The sequence below is a fragment of the Crinia signifera genome, chromosome 1, assembly GCF_055691185.1.
Source record: "Crinia signifera chromosome 1, ASM5569118v1, whole genome shotgun sequence".
Classification (NCBI taxonomy): Eukaryota; Metazoa; Chordata; class Amphibia; order Anura; family Myobatrachidae; genus Crinia; species Crinia signifera.
The window spans coordinates 445,783,070-445,807,455 of NC_139217.1; the positions used below are offsets into that span (position 1 = coordinate 445,783,070).

The window sequence follows — 24,386 nt, forward strand, 5'->3', positions numbered from 1 at the left end:
GAGCACAGGTAACAGCAGCACAATGCTTAGTACATAATACAGCTGGGATGTAGGGAAGCAGAGGAGCAGTCTGTATGTTACCAGGGGCAGGTGTCAGTGGTAGAGATGAGCACGGGTAACAGCAGCACAATGCTTAGTACACAATACAGCTGGGATGTAGTGAAGCAGAGGAGCAGTCTGCATGTTACCAGGGGCTTGTGGTAGAGATGAGCACAGGTAACAGCAGCACAATGCTTAGTACACAATACAGCTGGGATGTAGTGAAGCAGAGGAGCAGTCTGCATGTTACCAGAGGCAGGTGTCAGTGGTAGAGATGAGCACAGGTAACAGCAGCACAATGCTTAGTACACAATACAGCTGAGATGTAGGGAAGCAGAGGAGCCATCTGCATGCTACCAGGGACAGGTGTCAGCGGTAGAAATTAATGAACACAATTGAGAAGAGATGCGGGTATAGATGGTAGATGGGTAAGAGAGCGGTAATTGATGTGTGAGAGAAGAGAGCTGTGAGAACAGGAGGAAAGAGGGCCCTGCTCCAAGTAGCTTACAGTCTAGAAGAGATGGGGAGACAGGCAACATGAGATTCAGGCAAGGAGGCCTTAAGGGAAGAAGTGAGCATGACAGGGATGGCCAGGACATAAGGCAGTAGGTTGGGAGAGAGGCCTTGGTACTATGCTATGCGGGAGGGCACGCTTTGGATATGTGCATGGGATGCAGTGATCAGAGTAGAGGAGGCATTCATTGGCTGACTGGAGAGGGGGGTGGGAGTGTGTAGGGAAATGAGGTTGGTTATGTAAGGAGCAGTGAACTTCCAAAGGGTTAGATAAAAGATGTGGAGAAGTAATCAGTGTATAGGGGGCGCTGGATTCTTGTTGACCCAATGTGGTAGCTGTCCAATGGCTCATACAGATTTATGAGGAAGAAACAAAAAATGACAGCAATCAATAGGGGTCTGTGTATGGATAATAGACAGAAGGTTTGAGGGGCACAGTAGAAAAAGGCTCCCAAGGGGATATCGTACCCTCACTCACACGAAACAGTGCGTGTACATCCACATCAGGGTATCTTTAGGTTTTTCAGAAAGAACACCTCCGTGTGTGGAAATAGGTTTGAAACAGGTGCGTACCGTACTCAAATATGTACAGGTGATGGTACTCCTATCAAGGTATCTTTGGATCCCAGTTGGTTAATAGGATTTTCAATGATTACCTCCAATTTTCTCGGTATATAGCATGAAAGAAAAACAAGTTTTCTCTCAGTATGGATATATACTTGACAGCAAATGCTATTGGACAGTGATAAATGAGGGGTCTGTGTACAGATGGTAGACAGAAAAAAAGAACTCCCAGGGGAATATCGTACCCTCACTCACACGAAGCAATGCGTGAACATCCACATCAAGGTATCTTTGATTTCAACAGAACACCTCCGTGTATGGAAATGGGTTTGCAACAGGTGCGTACCTTACTCACATGTGCACTAGTGATGATACTCCTATCAAGGTATCTTTGGGTCCCAGTTAATGGGTGGGATTTTCAATGATTACCTCCAATGTACCCGGTATATCATAAAAGGAGACCAGGTTCTCTCTCAGTACAAATGTTATTTTTATTGAACGGAATATAACAAGGGTGGTGTGCATAAAAACAAAATGCACCAAATGGATGCAAAAAAGCAAGGGGAAACAATACCTGAAAGGCAATGTATGGCCATCCACTGTCAGCCAGGTAGTCCCCAGATGATCCAGATGCACAGCTCCTCTCCACCAACGCGTTTCGACAGATTCCCTGTCTTTTTCAAGGCTGGAGAGGAGATGTGCTAAGTAGTGGTATTTATACCAGTGGTTCAATCTTCCTGGTAACTCCCACAATGGGGAGGGGATAAAACCCGGAAGTTACTCATGTGGCTGGGGAATTCGTATTTAAATAAGCCCCCATCTTAAGCCTAATAACTATAGGCATAGCGCTTTTCTTAATAGGTTGAACTTTATATTTTCCAACAAATAAGTATAAGCATAAACTCGTTTTTTGAGTAATAATACGTAACCGGAAACGGCTAGTGGCACGCACATGGAGCGCATACGTCACGTCCGTTTGAGCTACAGGCCAATTAGTGAGGGTCCCTGTCACCGGATGTGCGTGTCCGGTGTTGTGGAGCACGTATAAAAGACTTCCCCAATGATTAACATATGGGACACAGCAGAGCGGCGGGTGACACGCACGCTAGCGGCAGACGTCACTTCCGCCGCTCGTGCGTGTAATACTAGCCTGCTCTAGATGATAAGGCTCCCGGAAGTGGAGGCTTGGAACGCAAGTGAAGCGCATCCAGCACTTCCTTGATAGCTAGAATGCAGGGACTTGGTCAGTAATAAAGGTTACGATCCAAAACCTTATAATATGATTACTGTTGAAAGCATTAAGTGCATTAATCCTGTAGTTAAAAAGGCAGCAGATATAAATATAAAGTGCTTAACTATAATATATTATTCATATATCCGTGCAAATGAGCAGTTATAATAAATATAAGGGATGTGAGACAAAAAGCAAACCACTAATAAATACCAATACTTTTACAACAATGTACATATAAAAGAACAATAAAATCTAAGAAGATATATATTTAAAATGATTAAAAAAAACCTATAAAAACCATTTTAGTTCGAAATCAGAATTAAGACCATGGGGTGAGAGGGTGTTTATGTCATAAATCCACCTCATTTCTTTCTTAGATAATTGGATGTCTTTATTATTGTGTCTCCAATTATCCCTAACCTGCTCTAAACCCCAGAAGCCCACGATGCCCTTGGGTGAACTCTGATGGTGGGTTTTAAAGTGCATCGAGAATGGATGGTCCATATGTGCCCTTTTTATGTTGCGGATATGTTCCGACCATCTTATCTTAAGGGTCCTTGTAGTTTTCCCTACATAGACCTTATTACATGAGCACATAATGGCATAGATGGCATACTTTGAATTGCAGGTTAAAAACTGTTTGATCTTAAAATTCTGATTATTTAAAATGAGATCCGTGGTTTTCTTTTCAGTAGTATTGCAGGCTTTACACATAGAGCAATCGCCGCATCTATGGAAGCCCTGACTTCTAATTTGGCCCCCTATAGGTTTACTCATAAAAGCACTAGATACAACTTTATCTTTGACTGTAGGGGCTCTGCGATATATGAACCGTGGTCTAGGTGGCAAAATAGTGGTTAAGGCAGGATCTTTTAAAAGACGGTTCCAATTCCTCTGGAAAATTTGTTCCACATATTTGTGGTGACCCGAATATTGTAGAATCATGGGCATATTAAGATTAGTGTTCCCTGGGTTACTGGATTCCTTCGGGGCTAATAATTGAACCCTTGAGAGTTTGGACACATCTTCTAATGCATTATCTAACATGTCATTCCTATACCCCTTATTTAGGAATTTTTGTTTCATGGTCATACTACTAGTCTCATATGACTCTTTTTTCGAACAGTTCCGTTTTAAACGGATGAATTGGCTTTTCGGAACATTGGTAAGCCATCTTTTGAGATGGTTGCTTTTGGGGTCAATAAAAGTATTGGAATCTGAAGGTTTTATAAAAACAGAGGTTTCCAGGGAGTTGTTCTCTACATATATTTTTAAATCTAAAAAATCAACAGTAGTCTTGCTGATATTAAAAGATAGTTTTATATTAAGGGAATTGGAGTTTAAAAAGCCACAGAAGTCATTTAAAATTGATTCTCCACCGTTCCAAATAAACAAAACGTCGTCAATATATCTCCACCACTTGACCAGGTTTGCCCCCCATTCATGGCCCCGCCATACCATTTTATCCTCCCAGCGGGCCATGAAGGTATTGGCATAACTAGGGGCAAACCTGGTCCCCATAGCGGTACCTATTTCTTGGTTGTAAAATGATCCATCAAAGTTAAAATAATTATTATGAAGAATAAAATTGATGCCTTCTAAAATAAAATTTTGACGGTTGGGGTCCATATCTGTCATATTGAGAGTTTCTTTTATTGCCTCGATGCCGTCCCTGTGATCAATAATTGTATACAGGGACGTTACATCGGCTGTTACAAGAAAAAAGTTTTCATCCCAATGGACACTTTAAATTTTTTTCAAAACGTCTTTGGTGTCCTGTAAATAGGATTTATTGCACACTACCAAGGGTTGTAGGTGGTGATCGATAAAATATGACAAATTGGAAGTTATGGAGTTGGTTCCAGCGATGATTGGACGACCGGGAGGTTCTGTCAGACTTTTGTGGATTTTCGGGAGTAAATAAATTACTGGGACCGAATAATCCTCTTTTATTAAAAAGTCTGCTACATCGCTGGTGATAGTACCAAGCTCTGAATATGTGGTAATAAAAGTTTTGAAGTTTTTAAAAACTCTTTGGGAGGGGTCCGCTCTTAATTTCTTATACGTCTTCCCGTCCTTCAGTTGTCTAAATACCTCTTCCATATATTTTGCTCGATCTAGAATAACGACCCCTAATGTTCCGAAAAGCCAATTCATCCGTTTAAAACGGAACTGTTCGAAAAAAGAGTCATATGAGACTAGTAGTATGACCATGAAACAAAAATTCCTAAATAAGGGGTATAGGAATGACATGTTAGATAATGCATTAGAAGATGTGTCCAAACTCTCAAGGGAGCAATTATTAGCCCCGAAGGAATCCAGTAACCCAGGGAACACTAATCTTAATATGCCCATGATTCTACAATATTCGGGTCACCACAAATATGTGGAACAAATTTTCCAGAGGAATTGGAACCGTCTTTTAAAAGATCCTGCCTTAACCACTATTTTGCCACCTAGACCACGGTTCATATATCGCAGAGCCCCTACAGTCAAAGATAAAGTTGTATCTAGTGCTTTTATGAGTAAACCTATAGGGGGCCAAATTAGAAGTCAGGGCTTCATAGATGCGGCGATTGCTCTATGTGTAAAGCCTGCCATACTACTGAAAAGAAAACCACGGATCTCATTTTAAATAATCAGAATTTTAAGATCAAACCGTTTTTAACCTGCAATTCAAAGTATGCCATCTATGCCATTATGTGCTCATGTAATAAGGTCTATGTAGGGAAAACTACAAGGACCCTTAAGATAAGATGGTCGGAACATATCCGCAACATAAAAAGGGCACATATGGACCATCCATTCTCGATGCACTTTGAAACCCACCATCAGAGTTCACCCAAGGGCATCGTGGGCTTCTGGGGTTTAGAGCAGGTTAGGGATAATTGGAGACACAATAATAAAGACATCCAATTAGCTAAGAAAGAAATGAGGTGGATTTATGACATAAACACCCTCTCACCCCATGGTCTTAATTCTGATTTCGAACTACCGTATATACTCGAGTATAAGCCGAGTTTTTCAGCCTTCTTTTTAGCTGAAAAAGCCCCCACTCGGCTTATACTCGAGTCAGTGGCTTCTTTCCTGCGTCCAGCCATCCACTTCGCTGCCCGGCTGCACTTTAAACATAGGCGCGGCTACGGCAACATGGCCGCCGGCCTCCTGCACTATACATGTCCTCAGTGCAGGAGGCCGGCGGCCATGTTGCCGTAGCCGCGCCTTTTTTCAAAGTGGAGCCGGGCAGCGAAGTGGACGGCAGGGCAGTGGCGGCGGCCGCGTACCCCCCCCCCCCCCCCCGTGGAGCCTGTCAGCGGCGCACCCTAAACACCCTGGAGTCGGATGATGGAGGAGGTAAGCGGTGACTGCTCCCTCCCCCCTCCGTGTGTGGTGTCCCTTGCATGCGCTTTCCTCCTACTTCCCGCTAGTGCTGCAGCCTCTGTGTCTGGCGTTGAGATCAGGAAATAGCGTCTGTACAGGGGCTGTGGTCTGTGGTGTCCTGTTTGTATGCAGGAGTAGCAGCCTGTGATGTCCTGCTATTAGGCAGGGGGAGCCCCCTGTGGTGTCCTGCTATGAGGCAGGGGGAGCCCCCTGTGGTGTCCTGCTATTAGGCAGGGGGAGCAGCCTGTGGTGTCCTGCTATTAGGCAGGGGGAGCAGCCTGTGGTGTCCTGCTATTAGGCAGGGGGAGCCGCCTGTGGTGTCCTGTTATTAGGCAGGGGGAGCCCCCTGTGGTGTCCTGCTATGAGGCAGGGGGAGCCCCCTGTGGTGTCCTGCTATTAGGCAGGGGGAGCAGCCTGTGGTGTCCTGCTATTAGGCAGGGGGAGCAGCCTGTGGTGTCCTGCTATTAGGCAGGGGGAGCCGCCTGTGGTGTCCTGCTATTAGGCAGGGGGAGCCGCCTGTGGTGTCCTGCTATTAGGCAGGGGGAGCCCCCTGTGGTGTCCTGCTATTAGGCAGGGGGAGCAGCCTGTGGTGTCCTGCTATTAGGCAGGGGGAGCAGCCTGTGGTGTCCTGCTATTAGGCAGGGGGAGCCGCCTGTGGTGTCCTGCTATTTTTATACAGGGAAATATACCAGTAGCTGCTGCATTTCCCACCCTAGGCTTATACTCGGGTCAATAAGTTTTCCCAGTTTTTTGTGGTAAAATTAGGTGCCTCGGCTTATATTCGGGTCGACTTATACTCGAGTATATACGGTAAAATGTTTTTTATATGTTTTTTTTTAATCATTTTAAATATATATCTTCTTAGATTTTATTGTTCTTTTATATGTACATTGTTGTAAAAGTATTGGTATTTATTAGTGGTTTGCTTTTTGTCTCACATCCCTTATATTTATTATAACTGCTCATTTGCACGGATATATGAATAATATATTATAGTTAAGCACTTTATATTTATATCTGCTGCCTTTTTAACTACAGGATTAATGCACTTTATTTTGAGCTTTCAACAGTAATCATATTATAAGGTTTTGGATCGTAACCTTTATTACTGACCAAGTCCCTGCATTCTAGCTATCAAGGAAGTGCTGGATGCGCTTCACTTGCGTTCCAAGCCTCCACTTCCGGGAGCCTTATCATCTAGAGCAGGCTAGTATTACACGCACGAGCGGCGGAAGTGACGTCTGCCGCTAGCGTGCGTGTCACCCGCCGCTCTGCTGTGTCCCATATGTTAATCATTGGGGAAGTCTTTTATGCGTGCTCCACAACACCGGACACGCACATCCGGTGACAGGGACCCTCACTAATTGGCCTGTAGCTCAAACGGACGTGACGTATGCGCTCCATGTGCGTGTCACTAGCCGTTTCCGGTTACGTATTATTACTCAAAAAACGAGTTTATGCTTATACTTATTTGTTGGAAAATATAAAGTTCAACCTATTAAGAAAAGCGCTATGCCTATAGTTATTAGGCTTAAGATGGGGGCTTATTTAAATACGAATTCCCCAGCCACATGAGTAACTTCCGGGTTTTATCCCCTCCCCATTGTGGGAGTTACCAGGAAGATTGAACCACTGGTATAAATACCACTACTTAGCACATCTCCTCTCCAGCCTTGAAAAAGACAGGGAATCTGTCGAAACGCGTTGGTGGAGAGGAGCTGTGCATCTGGATCATCTGGGGACTACCTGGCTGACAGTGGATGGCCATACATTGCCTTTCAGGTATTGTTTCCCCTTGCTTTTTTGCATCCATTTGGTGCATTTTGTTTTTATGCACACCACCCTTGTTATATTCCGTTCAATAAAAATAACATTTGTACTGAGAGAGAACCTTGTCTCCTTTTATGATATACCGGGTACATTGGAGGTAATCATTGAAAATCCCACCCATAAACTGGGACCCAAAGATACCTTGATAGGAGTACCATCACTAGTGCACATGTGAGTAAGGTACGCACCTGTTGCAAACCCATTTTCATACACGGAGGTGTTCTGTTGAAATCAAAGATACCTTGATGTGGATGTTCACGCATTGCTTCGTGTGAGTGAGGGTACGATATTCCCCTGGGAGTTCTTTTTTTCTGTCTACCATCTGTACACAGACCCCTCATTTATCACTGTCCAATAGCATTTGCTGTCAAGTATATATCCATACTGAGAGAAAACTTGTTTTTCTTTCATGCTATATACCGAGAAAATTGGAGGTAATCATTGAGAATCCTATTAACCAACTGGGATCCAAAGATACCTTGATAGGAGTACCATCACCTGTACATATTTGAGTACGGTACGCACCTGTTTCAAACCTATTTCCACACACGGAGGTGTTCTTTCTGAAAAACCTAAAGATACCCTGATGTGGATGTACACGCACTGTTTCGTGTGAGTGAGGGTACGATATCCCCTTGGGAGCCTTTTTCTACTGTGCCCCTCAAACCTTTTGTCTATTATCCATACACAGACCCCTATTGATTGCTGTCATTTTTTGTTTCTTCCTCATAAATCTGTATGAGCCATCGGACAGCTACCACATTGGGTCAACAAGAATCCAGCGCCCCCTATACACTGATTACTTCTCCACATATCGACGACTAGAGGTCTTCGGTGATCCTCTTCTTCCAGTGTAAGGCTGCAGGATTCAGGCTTAGCGCCTTGGGACTGATTCATTTCTTGTTGCATGGTTAGATAAAAGATATCTGTAGGGGAGAAGGAGCCAGTGTATATTTTCTTGAACGGGCTTAGCAGGAGAGGAAGGTAAGTCTAGCTGCAGAGTTGAGGACATACTGGAGGGGAGCGAGCTGATAGCATGGGAGGCCAGTGAGGAGACTGGTCATCTCACAGTTCGACTACTGCAACAGTGTGTGAATAATACATTTAATCGCACTCTGGTAGAGAAACTAGTGTTCACGCTAGGTGGATTTTTTTATTTTTTTTGTTACTTATTCCTGCGCCTTACCCCTTTTACAAACAGTACTCTGGGCCCTGACACAGCTGAATCCCGCCCCCTGCCCCGCTGCCATGCCGCTCATCTCTGCGGAGAGTGGCCTATCCGCTCTTCGCGGGGGGGGGGGGGGGCTGCTTCGTGATTAGGGGGGCGCTGCTTGGGGGAGGGACAAAGAAGGAAGTGCCTGATTTGGGGGGGGGGGGAGGGGGGACAGTTGACCGGGACAGCGTCCTGTCTTAAAAAGCCATACAGTGAGCACAAGAAAAGACCTAATGCGAGCTGTGTTGCGTAGCTGTAATTGACAGAACTGAGCCAGGGATTAAATTGTGGGGGTGGGGGGGGGGGGGGCGGCGGCAAGAGGTGGTTACTGTCACACCACCAGGTTGTGAATTTGCAGTTTGAACGATTATCTAGCGGCTGCTCATGCGAACAGTAGGCAGTGCGCTTGCGCGATCCATACAGCCATTGAGCGACGGCTAGCCTTCGCTTGCTGCTCACAGGGTGATTGACACCCTGGGGCGTTTGGAGACATGCCGCCAGAGGTTTCTGTGCATTCCCCAAGACAAGGCAGGCGTTCCCCAGCTGTTGGGAGGGAGGCAGCGGCCTCCTCTACACAGCGTTGACAGCGCCAAGTGCGTACTGGCTCACTAAGCACTGCGAGCAGGGGATATTATAATTCAAATTACGTTCTCAGCCGTGTATTTGGGGATGGGGGGGGGGGGCGTTTATCTTCTCGCTAGGCTCCAAACATTCAATGCCCAGCGAGCCGGTCTAATTCGGGACCCTTGTGTACTTCTGGTTTGTATATTTCTGTATGCTGAATTGTGAGCTTAGAATAATATATGAACTAGCTTGTACAGGGGGAAACGGTCATCTGTCAGACCAGACTGTCCGGGGTCGACAGTCATTAGGTCGACCCCGGAAGGTCGACTGTCCCCAATGTCGACAGGGTTAAAGGTCGACAGCCATTAGGTCGACATGAGTTTTTCACTGTTTTTTGAGCTAACGTGCCAACAGGTGGTATTTCATGCCCTACCATCCACTAGGGCGTAGTGGGAGAATAAAATAGTGTGCCGAGTGCAGCGAGGCACCGTGCCCGAAGCACTGCGAGCGATGCGAGGGGCTGCGGTTCAACTCCAACTGTGTCCATGTCGACTGTGTCGACATTCGGGTAAAAAAAAAAAACCAGTGAAAAACTCATGTCGACCTTGGCCCATGTCGACCTTTAACCCTGTCGACCTTGGGGACAGTCGAGCTTCCGGGGGGCGACCTAATGACTGTAGACCTAAGTCTGTTCTGACAGATGTGCCGCTTCCTGTACAGGGACCTGGGTCACTAAAGTCTGCCCCACTCCCTGCTCCTCTGCTTGGTCTAACCGAACACCCCCCATCCCCACCTACATACTGTACCATGTTCCCGGTAACGTGCGGGTCATATTCCTAGGCTAGGTCTGTACCGTCTCCCCAGTGGTTGGAGCCTTTGGGGCGTGCACCCTGGATCCCACTGATCATGTATCATGGAGACTGGACAGATGTAATTAATATATACTGTAGGTCAGAGCTACAATCTTTGGGGTACATTATGAGTCACACGTTTGCCACCTTAGATGGAGTTCTTTGGGGCAATTTTTTCCTGCCAGTTATTTGTATGCGGCTTATTTAATTGCCAATAACTATTCCATTTTCATTGCCATCATGTTTTTTTGTTTTTTTTTGATGCTGCAGGCAGTTGATTCGTGTATTTTATTTAAATATAAATACATTTACTGTTATATAAAATGTTTTATTATTTATTGTGTGGTCTGAAAGGGCAATGACCAGCACTCTGCCCTCCTACATATCTGCCCCTTTTTTTTTCTATAGGCCTGTCCTCTCAGTTCTACCTCTGACTGCCACCTCTCGCTTCCACCTACAAGACCTCTTCCGATCTGTCAATCACCCCTGGTAACCCCTCCTATGCCAAGTGAGACTTTCTGCCAGTCTCACCATCTTCACTTGTTCATTCATTATATAGCTCAATCCCAATCCCGTCGCTTCTCCCCGGTCTACCCTCCATTTTGTCACCCATCCCCTTAGTATGTAAGCTCCGCTTTCCTATTATTTATCCTCGCTCTATATCCTCTTCAAGTTCTCCTTGCCCCCTTTAAAGTTTAATATAATGATAAATACTTCTAGATTGAAATTTAACCAGAAACAATCATGGCAATTTATGTGAAATAAATTGCAATGATTGTTTCTGGTTAAATTTAATTTATAGTATCCGACTTACTTTTGTTTTTCTCCCGGTATATTACGGATGAGTGGTCTTACAGTTTTGAATTTAATACTATTGTGGTGCAAACATTTTATAGGAAGTTTATTACCTTAAGTTTATTTAAAGTTATGAACAATGGTGTATTTTATTCATTTGTAGATCTAATTTTTTGAACTTCTCCTTGGAAGAAGACGACGAGTCCACAGTGCACCCATCACCCCTGAAGGCAGTGATGCGCAATGGCATCCTCTACAGGTAAGTACTAAAAGCCATTCATAGGTTAATTCTTCCTTTTTAACTGAATGGAGCATGCCTGGTTGGGCACTTTGCAGCCGTCACAGATATGGCCTCGGACGGGTATGTGTCTACGTTTATTCGCCATGTTTGTACTGAGCTGTTGGAGTCCTATTTTGTGCTTACATTATCTATGACCTAGCACAAGAGACGAGCCATTCGCTCCAGCCAGGCCGGGGGTGGCAGCAGGGAAACACCCAGCATTTTATGGGTGTCGCCATAAAATGGCTGGGCGTTCCCCCTGGAAACACAGGTGTGTCACTGCTCGCGTAGTGAGGGCTGCTGACATCACATGACATCAGTGCCTTCCCCCTTTTCAGCCATCTCTGTCCAGGATAAATGTAAGTATAGACTTTTATCCACGAACGTAGAACAAAAATCATTCGCCGGTCAGCGACCATCCTATGGTTTTCTGCCCACGTGGCCGCATGCGAGGGGGCAGGCGTTCGGTGGGGCATCGCTTACCTGTTCGCTAGGCTGCGAGTATACACAGCCTAACAAACAGGTCTGAATCAGGCTGTTTGACTCTGTCTGGCCACAGTGGTATCCACCGACAGTATTCTAGATGTGGGTGCAGGTTGGGGTTTAGAACCATTTTAATTAAACATTTTTGTACCTACCTTAAAGAAAAGATATTGCTAGTATTAACTATACGTGTCTCTTATGTCTACCCTTCCTGTGCATGCTTCTTAATCTGGATTGTTTTTTTGTGTGTGTTTTTAGGTTCTTTTTGGAAGGCACCAGTGTGGTGGAAATACACCCAGGAGATGGGTCTGTGTTTATTTCAGAGGGTGAATCCATGGGGAAATATTTTAAACACTTCTTCCTTACAGGAGACCCCAAACAGGTAACACATGGTCGCTGAACTGTGGTGCTGCTTACTGCTAAGGAGTCTACTGTCCTGACACAGAACCAGGCCTAGTGCCAGGCTGACACGGAACGGTATCAGAGGCCAGCCCTATGTAGCCGCATTGCTCTGGTACAGCAAGATACATATGTGTGTGTGTGTGTGTAAAAAAGACTTTCGTTTGCGCTATTGTCAGCAGCTACTCTATAAGACCTCCCTGTTAGTGGAAGACAAACTCAAAAGATATGTGCACCAAGAATGAATATAGAGAGCGCTAGAACGGAACCTCCACCTTACTGTAATACTCAACAGTGGGTACAACCTTTTACAATTTGTAAAGGAATTTTATTTAAAACATAGATGACATAATTGTTGTCAGACACTGTAAACATTTAACATAGTTATTTTGATAAAACACAGTTTCCAAGTATAGTCGAGACCCAACACGTTTCTTCGATGAACAACTTCTTCAGGGGTAATGGACTCAAAACTTTCCAGGATCTATTTGCATACCTCCGGTTTTTGTATTTAATTTATGGACGGCGAATCCATTGATACTTCATTCTGTATGACAGATCTTCTGACACCGAAGGACATCATCATAGCGTCATCATAAGAAGTTTTTTTAAAAACTCTATGCTTACCTTCTAAGCTCAGAATAAGCTCAGAATTTCGAGTCTATTACCTCTGAAGAAGTTGCTCAGAGTTAAAATAGTGATCCTCTGGAGAGATCGAGAGAATGGCGGCTTGGCCCTTCCAAATTTTAAGAGGTACTATCTCGCGGCCCAATTATTACATCTTAGGGCCTGGGTTAAGCCTGAAGAACAGTCCTTGGAACCATGTAGGCTGAGCAGTTGTATAGATCCTTGCATTACGCCCCTCCAAATTCTTCTGGCTAGCTCAAATTATAAAAACTATCCTCTGATTGTAGCACAAGCGGTTAGAGTTTGGAGAGCAGCCTGTAGCCTGGTGAAGTTCCAGGGGGTGGATCCCGATTCATCCTTTCTTTCGCTACCGATAGCCGGGGAAATTACTAGACAACAGGGGGGGGAGATTATGGCTCCAATATGGCGTAAGCTCATTGGCCCAATTATTTCAGGATAAGATCTTTAAATCATTTGCTCAACTCCAAGATGAATTCTCATTGCCTCGATCTATGTTCTATAGATTTCTACAGCTCAGGAGTGCGATAAACAGCTTTGGTAGCGAGAGAGATGGGTGGTTAAGGGAGACCCCCATTAAGCTACAGTTAAGTAAAATTACAACACAGAAAGGGGTCTCGAAACTATATAAGTATCTGTCGGTAAATGCTCTCGACGATGGGCTTCGTCACCTAATGCAGAAATGGGCCACAGATATTCCAGATATTAAAGAGAGCAATTGGCAGCTGGCTCTGGCATCTCCAAAAAAAGCAACGAACTCTATATGAGTCCAACAGGTCCAGTTCAACATCCTTCACAGGACTTATATGACCCCGGTTAAGCTTAAAAAAATAAGAGGCTCTGATTCAGATGAATGCCCAAAGTGCCAATTTTTGGCATCTTTTAAGGTCCTGCAGGAAAGTCGATAGTTTCTGGGACAGAGTAGGCCAGGTAATTGTTGACATTGGGGGGACATGGGCTGCCCTCACGGATATTAACCTGATCATGGGGACTTGGCAAGTAGAAAAGTGGCCCAGTGAGAGGCGTCTCTTACTAACTCACCTTGTCGCATTGGCCAAGGTGGTCATCGCGCGTTACTGGATGGCTCAAAACGGTCCGATCTTTAGCAAATGGGTAAATTTAGTGAATAGCACATATGAGCATGAAAAATTCTTTCACGCATCAAACGGAAGCAGCGACACATTTTTTCTAATTTGGAATTCGTGGCACAATTCCTCACTATACCATTTTCCAGGGTAGCTCACGCAGCATGCATTGACTTGATGATGTTTTTTTCGATGATGCGTGAGGCACGCGTAGTAAGGATGCCACTAGGGGTAATCTCCCATTGGTGAGCTCCACATGCACTTATATTGCACGTATTTAGTAGGGTTGGCCCCTAGAATTGTTATAGATTTTCCCTCTAGCTATTAAGCCAGACTCACAAGACATCTAGTACGACTGATTTTTGTTTTATTTGTCTAGTATATTTTCTTTCTCTTCCTTCTTTCCCTTCGTGTAAATCAATCAAGTTTCTAAGTCACATTATCGTTATAGATATATATTCATTAAAGCCCAAACATAAATCGGACTGCTGTGCAGTTTGGCAGCGATATATGGGATCGCTATCTCAATTACCCCTCAAATGTGTATAGCCACTAAGGTCAACTGTTCCCTATTAAGACTTGTAGATAGCTACTCCATTTCTCCTCAGGAAGCTCCCAGTGGTTCTATTATTGACCCAAGGATTAGCATAGTAGTCCTAAAGCATTTACGATCGTTCTTTAGTAGCTAGGCTGTGGAAAAATGATAGTGCTAATGAGTAGTCTACATGGCAGAAAGGTCCCGGGGTAACGATGCTCCTAGTGTCTTTACCATGTCTGTTGTATGTCTATGGCTTGTGTTGTCCTATGTAAGTACTGCTGCTAAGCTCATTTGTAATGACTTGAATGTGTATTGCGATTTTTAAATGTTTCAAAAAATTTAAATAAAGACTCAATAAAAAAAAAAAAATCAAGCATCAAAAAGATAAAATGGAGAGTGGTAACGCACCAGCCAATCAGCTCCTACCTGTCATTTTTCAAACCCAGTCTAACTTGACAGGTAGGAGCTGAATGGCTGGCTGTTTTATCATGCTCCATTTTATCATTTTTGAAGCTTGATACATCTGGCCCTTTGTCAGTAACCTTCGCAGCTGAAATGGACAGAGAATGTTACAGTAACAACAACTTTAGGGAGATACTAAGGTATTCTGGAAGTTCTTTTCTGATTGGGACCGGGCTACTTGTTGTTACATGCCTTGGTTATGTTGCCTTGAGAAAGGCTGTAAGTTAATGTTACAAAGAGGATTTTGGCACATTTTATGAAACCTATTCAAATGTAAAGAGTTGGCTTGTACAGTAAGACTGTATACATTATATGGAGTCCTATAGGTTAGGAACCAGAGCTATAGGTGTTTACCACAGTGCACCTCTGCCTAGCTCTTAATTACTTTTGGACCAATCTGTAAATACACAGGGGAAGGGCCAGTGATGTCACTTTGACCTGTTTGATTGCATTCATAGCTTTGTGATTTGCATAAGGTCCTGTTATAACACAATCATAAAGGTGTGGGAGGAGCTTCAGCTGTTGCAATGGAGTGGGTGGAGTCAGTAACATAAAGACATTACACTACTGCACTGTGAAGGAGTAAATGCTTTATTAGAACTTCATGATTATTATCTCAATATGTAAATTGAGTCATGTCCCGTAAGTGAGTAATGGCTAACGAGTGCAATAAATGGGTAAAATCAAAAGCAAGTTTAGACATTAATTATGTCAAAGTGCATACAGCAATATAGATTTAACTGTTGTTTCCGTGTCAGGCAGAAGATAGACTCTACTCTGTGAGAGATCTCCCTCCTGACAAGCCGAGGGCATTGTATTCTGTGCGTTCCATTATATCCCAGGCTAGAAGGTCAGTACTGTCAGATCTATCAAATCTTCTAAGGCAACTGTGGACTTGGCTCCATCCTGATGGTAAATTGACATCAAAAGGGCAATCCAAAAATATTTCGACACATGGGGCTTTATTTCTGAATGCTTGTTATGGGGGGGAAGCACGTTTGCCTCATGCATGAAGGAGGAGCAATATGGAAGGGACAGGGGTGCTATCTTGTTGTTCAGTGATGGGGAACCTTTGGTACTGCAGCTATTGTTGAACTATACATACCAGCTGCAGCCCATATGTAAAAACTGCCAGTACTTCCGCTACAGTGCCAGAACCGATCTGTAATTACCACCCACCGAAGTAAACCAGAAGTGCTAGTTCATGTTGGCTGCTTTGGGTTACTCTATAGGTCCATACACACTGGGAGACTATGCCCAGCGTGTATGGACAGCGATGATGACGACAATCATCGATGCGGGAAAGCCACTCAGTGCATACACACTGAGCGGCTTTCCCCCGGCCCGGCGCCGACAGAGGGGGGGGGGGGGGGTATGGCGTTGCATAGCGGAGCACTATGCAAAGCCATCCTGAAAGCTGCTCATCTGCTGGTATAACCAGCAGATGCTCACATCCACTAAGCCTCCAGTATCTGTAAATCATCCATGCTCCTTGCGTAATAATTATTCATATAACAGGACTCTTTTTTTTTTTTTTTTTTTTGTCTTCAGTATTAAGCATTCATTAATTTTTCATGATTTAAGTGAATTTTCATTTTTATCTGGTCCGCTCTGTAATCTGACAGGGTCACTGGCTTATATTGCTGTACTTCGCTATGTATTGTGCGCTAGGTTCTTCATTAGAACTGACTATATTCTTCTCTAATCCAGGTATTTGGAGTCCTGCTGCAGGAACAAGCTTTCCCTCAGTTCTCTGTCTCACAGCTGCTGTTGGAAGATGGTAGGTAATCCAGCTGTGCATGTATCATTTCCATATGTGTTTGTATAATCTATTTGCTTACAACCATGCAAAATGGGTACACGGTCGTTGGGTCGACATGGGAATTACTTTTTTTTTTGTGCCGACAGGTGCTATTTCACCTAGCCATTTCGACCTAATATTGGGTGACCCATACCGACAAAATATGCTACAAAAAAAGGCCTATTTTCCTATTTGCAACCGCCTCATCACATAAATGATTTTAGAATGGTGTTGGTTTTGAAATTGTGGAGTTGGCTACCCCTGCCTTACAGTATGCAATATGCGGCACTTCAACTTTTCTATTCAGTTAGAGAACAGAAAATAAGATGTGGTGCATTCTGATTATTTCAGCTAGCTTAATTAGTCGCTAATTGCTCAACTTCTGAAGCCGCTTTGGAATCCGGACCCCTGCAGCAGTGGGGAGTCAAGTCAAGTGTATGAGGGTGTGATACTCACCACCGGAAAGGATCAGCTTGGGAGTAGTAAATCACACCAATAGCCATTCTCTCCATTTACATGTGCACGCTGTCACCGGCATCCGCTACATCAGGGGTGGGCAACTATTTTTGCTGGGGGGCCGCTTACCAAAACCAGAAAATATTCGAGGGCCGCACACATATCTTGTGTTGTGTGCGTGTGTATGTATGTATGTATGTATGTATATATATATATGTGTGTGCATATACACACACACACTGTATATATGTATGTATGTATGTATATATGTACACTTTGTTTCAGGGAGCCTGGGAGGGGACGCGGAGACACTTTAATACTGTTGCCATTTATACCTGACTGTGCCTGATGCGCACAGAATTTCTTTGAGCCTGGGAGGGGATGCGGTGACACAGTTAATGTACTGCTGCCGTCGCCGCCGCCGTTATTGCCCGTCTCTGTCTGTGCATGCCGCGCACAGCATTACTGGGAGCGTGGGAGAGGACGCGGTGACGCTGCAGCACCAACCAATGGCGGGGAGGCAGCTGCCGGGTCATTGCGTCCCCTCCCACGCTCCCAGTAATGCTGTGCGCGGCAGGCACAGATTCCCGGTGACGGCAGCGAAAACACAGTAATCTGGCAATGACAAGCGGTTATAGTCCGGCCGCTTGTCAAAGTAAAATGTCAGTTCAGCGGGCCAGACTAAAGCGTCTCGCGGGCCGCATCCGGCCCGCGGGCCGCCTGTTGCCCACCACTGCGCTACATCAACTGTACGGGCAGTCTGCAGAGGCTGTGTGCACTTCCTACACAATCTGTATGTGGACAACATCCTTCAGACCATAGGTGGTACACACCCGCCAACGCACCCAGAATATATTGGTTGTTCACAATTGTAAAGCGTAATGGAATATGCTGCGCTAGATAAGAAACTGTATATAAATAATGGTCAATATAGATCAGCCGGTGTGCACCCAGCTTTACTCATGCTTGAATGAATCGGGCCCATGTTGTGGCAGAATAACGGTGACCGTATGTGAGGTTACATAATCCCACACACACTATTGTATATACTGTTGATAAACGCCACAGCTGGAAGGAGCTTTGTCTATAGTGGGTACAAGCACATTTCTGCACTAGTTCCGTCACTGTCCGCAATAGGCGGTTCACGGGCTTCATGGCCAGGATTCTTGCAGCGTGACGCCAGTGTAATTGGTGTATGATGTGTCATTTTACTAGGTGCTTTTATTATGACACGCAGGACAAATGCTGCATTTTGTGTGACGTACATATAACAAAGTGCTGGATAACCGCATCTGTGACGGTACATTCAGAAATATACTGTAGAAGGCTTTATAAGGGTTCTCTCGGTATGTCCTTCCGATAGCTCAGTGACTGATGCTGGCTAACGCCGATACCTTTGTATTACTATTATGTACATTTCTGTTTAAGACTATGAATGTTGTGTTATGTCAGGAATCTGGGACGGACGCCAAAGCCGCTGTACCGGTGCTGATGGAACAGTCCTTCATCCCAGACAAAGGCAACTTTGCAGTGTACTCGGATAATATGGTGCTTGCCAGTTACCTGGATGGTGTCCTGCTTTATATGACGTGGAGTTTTGCTAACTTTAATAAAGGTGACGAGGTAATAGTCCTTAAACAATCCTTTATTCATTCATTCCTGTAAGGAGCTCTGTGCTGGATTGTCAGCCCCTCTGCAATATAATACTGGTGGTAATTGCTGGTCACACAGTGTGCAGACAGTAACTAAGCAATAAAGGTGGCCCCTGGGCGAGCTCAGGACCTTGAATAGACGTGTCCATTTACGTTGGTTGTGGCGGTAGAACTCCTTAGGCTTAATCTTAACACCTGTCTGATGTTTCTGTTGGGGGTGACGGGGATATGATGACCACAGCGTTCTGTCTCTGTGCTGAATAGCCAGTGATTCCCACGCGAGTGATGAACTTGGCATGTACATGTATTGATATGTTTTGACTGGTTTATGCTTGTACTTACCCGATCACTTGCCATGTATTATGGGTAAAATAGCATGATAGATAGATATATATATATATATATATATATATTCGCTATGCATCAGAAGGGCTGGATTGAGTTGTTCCCATGTTACAGCCATCATTGTCCCTATCGAGGGCTGCAATTAAATCAATGAATGGTTTAAGCCATCAATAGCACGGATTCAGTATGAAATCCCAGCGGTCGGGATCCCGGCGTTCAAAATCCCGACGCCGGAATCCCGACCGCCGAAATCCCGACAAGGGGGGGGGCGTGGATCGCCCCCCCCTTGCGGGCTCGCTGCGCTCGGCACGCTAATTTATTCTCCCTCCAGGGGTGTCGTGGACACCCACGGAGGGAGAAACTGTCGGGATTTCAGCGGTTGGGATTCCGGCGTCGGGATTCTGAATGCCGGGATACCGACCACCGGGATTCAAACTGCATCCCAATAGCACGCACGAAGGAACACTGACATTGGGTGACATCGAATTGCAGCGAGTGATGACCACAACAATCGCCTTCATGGAATCGAAATGAAAAGCCATCACTCTCCTATGTAGTTACAAACGATCTGTAACCAATGACCATCCCTATGTAACATTTAATCATACATTGTGTTCCCCGTCTATTGTTAGCTGCAAGACTGCACAACGCCGCACACTGCACCCAGGGCTCCTAAGCATGAACTCTTCGGTTGGTGTTGTCTACGTTTACCTGATGGATCATCAGAACTGGTGGAACTAGAGTGTCCTGGAGAGTATGCCAGGTGTGTGTTACGTTGTCTACATCACTTGCAGCGAGAACTATGTAACTAGCAACTTGCACATTGATAGAATGAATTAGAGCCCAGTCATATCAGGAATCCGTAGAGGCTTATAGAGAGAGAACACAGCCAGAGCAATATGGACAGGATAGTCAGCCACTTCCAGAATAGTTCTAGTGTTGTCTTTATTGTAGAACCACGTCTGAAAGGGTCATTTAATGCACCATCGGTACTGCAGCCAAAGAGGAAATGTCATTCAGTCTGGCAATAGAGGCGGATGAATGTCAGGCCAGCTTCCGGAAAAACCTAGAGACCTTTAATTCATGCTGAAAGCTTAATGTAGAGATAGAGTGGGGGAACAATGTGTGTGAGAATCGGCATGCTTACATAAGTACAGTACCATAGAGTGTGATTGTTGGATAGGCTGCTGTCATCTAAATCAGTGGTTCCCAATCCTGGTCCTCAAGTACCCCCAACAGTGCACGTTTTCCAGGTCTCCACACAGAATCACGAGTGCTATAATTAGCTCCACCTGTGGATCTTTTCAAATGTGCCTGGAAAACGTGCACTGTTGGGGGGGTACTTGAGGACCAGGGTTGGGAACCACTGATCTAAATGTAATGCAGTACATAGAAGAATTCAGTCACACAGAAATAACGGGCAGGTTCAGTCTCCCATATCCCAAAATATGGATTATTTTGAAATTGTTGTGTATGGAGGGGTCCCAAGGGAGCTCTGCGGCGTGATTGGCTGACCGTTACACACAAGGATGCGGAGTGGCTAGCTTTTGGTCTGTTTAGTTTTCTATTTATGTTTTGCTGCGTTGCTCGCTATGAAGTAAGCAACATGTCCTCTTTCCTTGTAGCTACGTCAGAACGGCAGCGGACTGGTGCCACTGGCTGGACGAGAAGTCTCTGCAGGAAATGCTGCCACTTGCTACTACTGAACATTGGTAACTGAGTTGGTGAAGGGCTTTGGGCGGGTTAGTTATGGAGTATCCTCAGGTGGTAACTTGTATTAGTGGCATTTGTATTGTATGAATGGACAGTAGGGCCGTGCTTAGGGAAGCCAATCCCGGGGCATGTTTTCAATACCAGGATTCGTGATTTAAAAATGTCCAATCCCAGGATTGGCTTCCCTAATAAAAAAAATGCCCCAGCTGCGCCGCATATTTACTTACATAGGCTGGGTGTGGCTGGGCTGTGCGTCCGGGAGCCGGGCAGGACGTAGAAGAACTGGGTGGTCGAGGCGGCTGTGGGGCCTAAGCAGCGTGACATCTGACCTGATAACCTTGCTCAGAGCCACACTGCTGGGATGGGAGAAGCTGGACAGCGTCTGAGCTGGTGCTCAGCCGCTGCTGCCCGGCATTAGACTGCGCATGTGCAGCCTTATCCCGAAATCCCAGCATTTTTGGCGTCAACTCCTGTGATCCGGACAATCCTAGGATTGGCCACCAATCCTGAAAACATGACCTGCTGGGAGTAGTCTAAGCATATATCTTTATTTTTCAGTCTTGTATTTGTCTAATGCAGGCATGAAGGGATGAGTTACAGAGGGGAATTTAATGAGATGCTAAGGGTGCGATTCACCCATTGTGGTGGTTCATCGGCAGCCTGATACGCCAAGCTGGCTACACGACGGACTTGCCGAAAACTTCTCACTGCCTAGCTGCCGAATAGTATTTGGGGGGAATATTAAGAGTTCCATAGACAGGTTCTTTTACATAACTATTGTATGACCCAACTCCGTGTGTGTGTGTGTGTGTGTGTGTGTGTGTGTGTGTGTGTGTGTGTGTGTGTATGTGTATAGCTACATTCCCCTGTGATTCTGTAGAGCTAAACTTTATATTTCTTGCTTTTTTTTTATCACCAGCTCAGTGGCAGCTGAACTCCAGAAAATTCAGAGATTTAACTGTATCCTTTTTCATTTATTATTGTTTTTTATTATGGCCATTGTGGAACTGCAAACAGTGTCATTACTTTATTTATTTATTTTTTCCGATTTCTAAATTTTCTATCTATAACCCATCTCAGTTAAGGTGAGTACACACTGGTGCAATTTCATGTAAAATCGCTGGGAATATGGTCGCTAAGCGACCATATTGCCAGTGATTTGGAGCGCCAGCTGCACGCTCCCGTGTGCACTGCCTAATGGTCGCAGGAGCATGCTCCTGCGACCAGCGGCTTTCCCCGGCGATCGCTGTGCCAGGAGGTCAGCGCCGGGGAGATCAGCGTTGATCTCCCCAGCCCCGTGCCGCTGCACCCTCCCTCCTCCCATAAAAGTGACAGCAGCAGCGTCTGCTGCTGCTGCGCTCCCCCTTCGCCCCGTAGCAGTGTCTCCTTGTCATCGCTGATGACAAGGAGACACTGAGCAATATGATTGCTGGGGATATATTGCTAGCAATATATCCCCAGCAATCTTATTACCCAGTGTGTACACAGCATTATTTGCGGCTAACGTGCACAATTTGAAGCTTAAGGTATACACACAAAATCAAAGAGGTAATGTGAATACGGTGTGAGCATCAACATGCTCGCAATCAGGAGGCTGGCAGTGACCATCACGGAATCCCGACCGCACTGGAGATGCCGCCTCTAAAATCCTGAGCGGAAGTACATTATATGCTGGGGTCTCAGCGTGGGAGGTGGGGGGGTAAGGTCTAGAAACTAGGTGGGGGGGTTTTAAGGATAGGCTTGGGGGGGGGGGGGGGGTTAGGGTTAGATACTAACTGGGAGGGTTAGGCATTGTGTAGCGAGGGTTGGTGAGAGAGTACGTGTACTTACCGAGCCCCTGTTGGGATTCTGATCATTTGGCCGTTCCAACCACCGGTCTCCCTTATGTATTCCTAATACTCAGCATGGACATTAACAATTGTCATTTTGGTTTTATTTTCTACCATTTCCTTATTTGAACTACATTTCCATTGTTGTGTATTGTTTTCTTCAAACATTCTTCTGCACATTTTTCGGTACTTGTTTCCTAGCACGGCGCCCATCGTGTTCCATCGCATACCATAAGTTAAGGAATGTGATGGGACCCGACCGACCCGATTTCGGGCTTTTTTTCCACCTTTCCCGACAATTGTAAAATCCGACCCGATTTTACATTGTATGCATTGTACTCAATGTTAAATTCCTGTATGCATTGTATTCTATGTAAAATCGGGTCCATTGTATGCCATTATACAATTATAATGGCATACAATGCGATGGACCCGATTTTACATAGGGAACAATGTTAAATGGCCCACCATACCCGATTTTGATTGTATACCCACCCTGATGGCTAATTGTATGCGTGGGGACGTGTAATACCTGTGAAGTCATGCGCGTCCCCTCGCGGGGCTTGCAACGCTTTGGGCTCGGTGGCTCGCTGTGCTCGCCGCACTATATAAAATCGACTCCACACCGACGTGGATAGTGGGGGTATGAAAAGGTCGGAGGACGCATAACGCCACCCCTCGCGGGCTCGCTGCGCTCGCCCTGCAAGGGGACGCGCATGACTTCATGGGGTGGCGTTAACAATGGGGGGGCATTTGACCCATCAGGGTGGGTATACAATGAAAATTGGGGTCTGGGGGGCATTTACCATTGGGTCCAATGTAAAATCGGGTCTCAGGGACCATTTTACATTGGTTCTAACTTAAAAATCGGGTCGGTCACGTCGATCGCATCGCATTCGATTTGGTTGCATGCGATGCGATCGACCGGATTTTTTTCCGACCCGATGGATACAATTAAAATCGTTGGCGCCGTGCTAGGAAACAAGTACCCATTTTTCAAATTGTGATAAACCATGGAAAATCTATTTGTATGAGGAGTATATATGCCGTAGCAGATGTTCCATTAATTAGTTGTTTGTTCTGTTCATATATCTGATTATTTCTAATTAAACAACATATTTTAGTACATCATATATGTGAATTAAAAAAAATGTCAGTACTTTTTTATTTAATGTATATCCTTAACTAAAGAATGTTAGTCCTGCTGGAAAACCGGTGTACACTGAGCCGGAGCAGTGGCCCTCAGCTGTCCAGCCAGCCGGATACCGCGGACAACCTGCAGGACAGAACCGGAGATATGAATATACAGTCTGTTCTGGAGAAGACATCGAAGGCCATACACGATATTGACTTACTGCTATCCTCTAGAAAGTAATAACTGCTGGGAATAAATAAGGCCATATGAGTTCTCCGGCTGAGAATACTTACACTGTCTACTAAGGCAATTAATTTGTATAAAGTGTTTTTGTAGCAGAGGAAATGAGGTTCTGTGCCAGATGAAAATGTGTTTTTACCGCATTTTGTTTTTTCTTCGTACCGATGGACTGAAGTTTCTTTGCCTTTATCCAAGGCTATGTACTAATTTATTGAGACCTGTGGTGGCTCTGTGGGCGTGACCCAGCTTTGGGTACTTGTATACTATCACGGCTCCCATCGCATGCCATATGTAATGGCATGCGATGAGATTTTACCGGGTTTTTAATGCATTTGTGCG

The 24,386-nt window shown here is 45.1% G+C and overlaps 1 protein-coding gene across 2 annotated transcripts in view; it reads left to right on the forward strand.

Annotated features, from left to right (window-relative positions):
• C1H5orf34 (chromosome 1 C5orf34 homolog) overlaps nucleotides 1-24,095 on the forward strand; it is a 37,267-nt gene extending 13,172 nt beyond the window's left edge. Inside the window, exons 4-12 of one of the 2 annotated variants that reach the window (XM_083154008.1) lie at nucleotides 11,148-11,243; nucleotides 12,006-12,129; nucleotides 15,635-15,726; nucleotides 16,587-16,656; nucleotides 18,586-18,756; nucleotides 19,763-19,893; nucleotides 20,756-20,842; nucleotides 21,763-21,803; nucleotides 23,872-24,095. In XM_083154008.1, the coding sequence (XP_083010134.1) occupies nucleotides 11,148-11,243; nucleotides 12,006-12,129; nucleotides 15,635-15,726; nucleotides 16,587-16,656; nucleotides 18,586-18,756; nucleotides 19,763-19,893; nucleotides 20,756-20,842; nucleotides 21,763-21,803; nucleotides 23,872-24,047 (988 nt within the window). In that variant the 3' untranslated portion in view covers nucleotides 24,048-24,095. The remainder of the gene's footprint in view (nucleotides 1-11,147; nucleotides 11,244-12,005; nucleotides 12,130-15,634; nucleotides 15,727-16,586; nucleotides 16,657-18,585; nucleotides 18,757-19,762; nucleotides 19,894-20,755; nucleotides 20,843-21,762; nucleotides 21,804-23,871) is intronic. The other variant, XM_083154018.1, reaches the window with a different exon arrangement.
• Nucleotides 24,096-24,386: the final 291 nt, after the last annotated feature.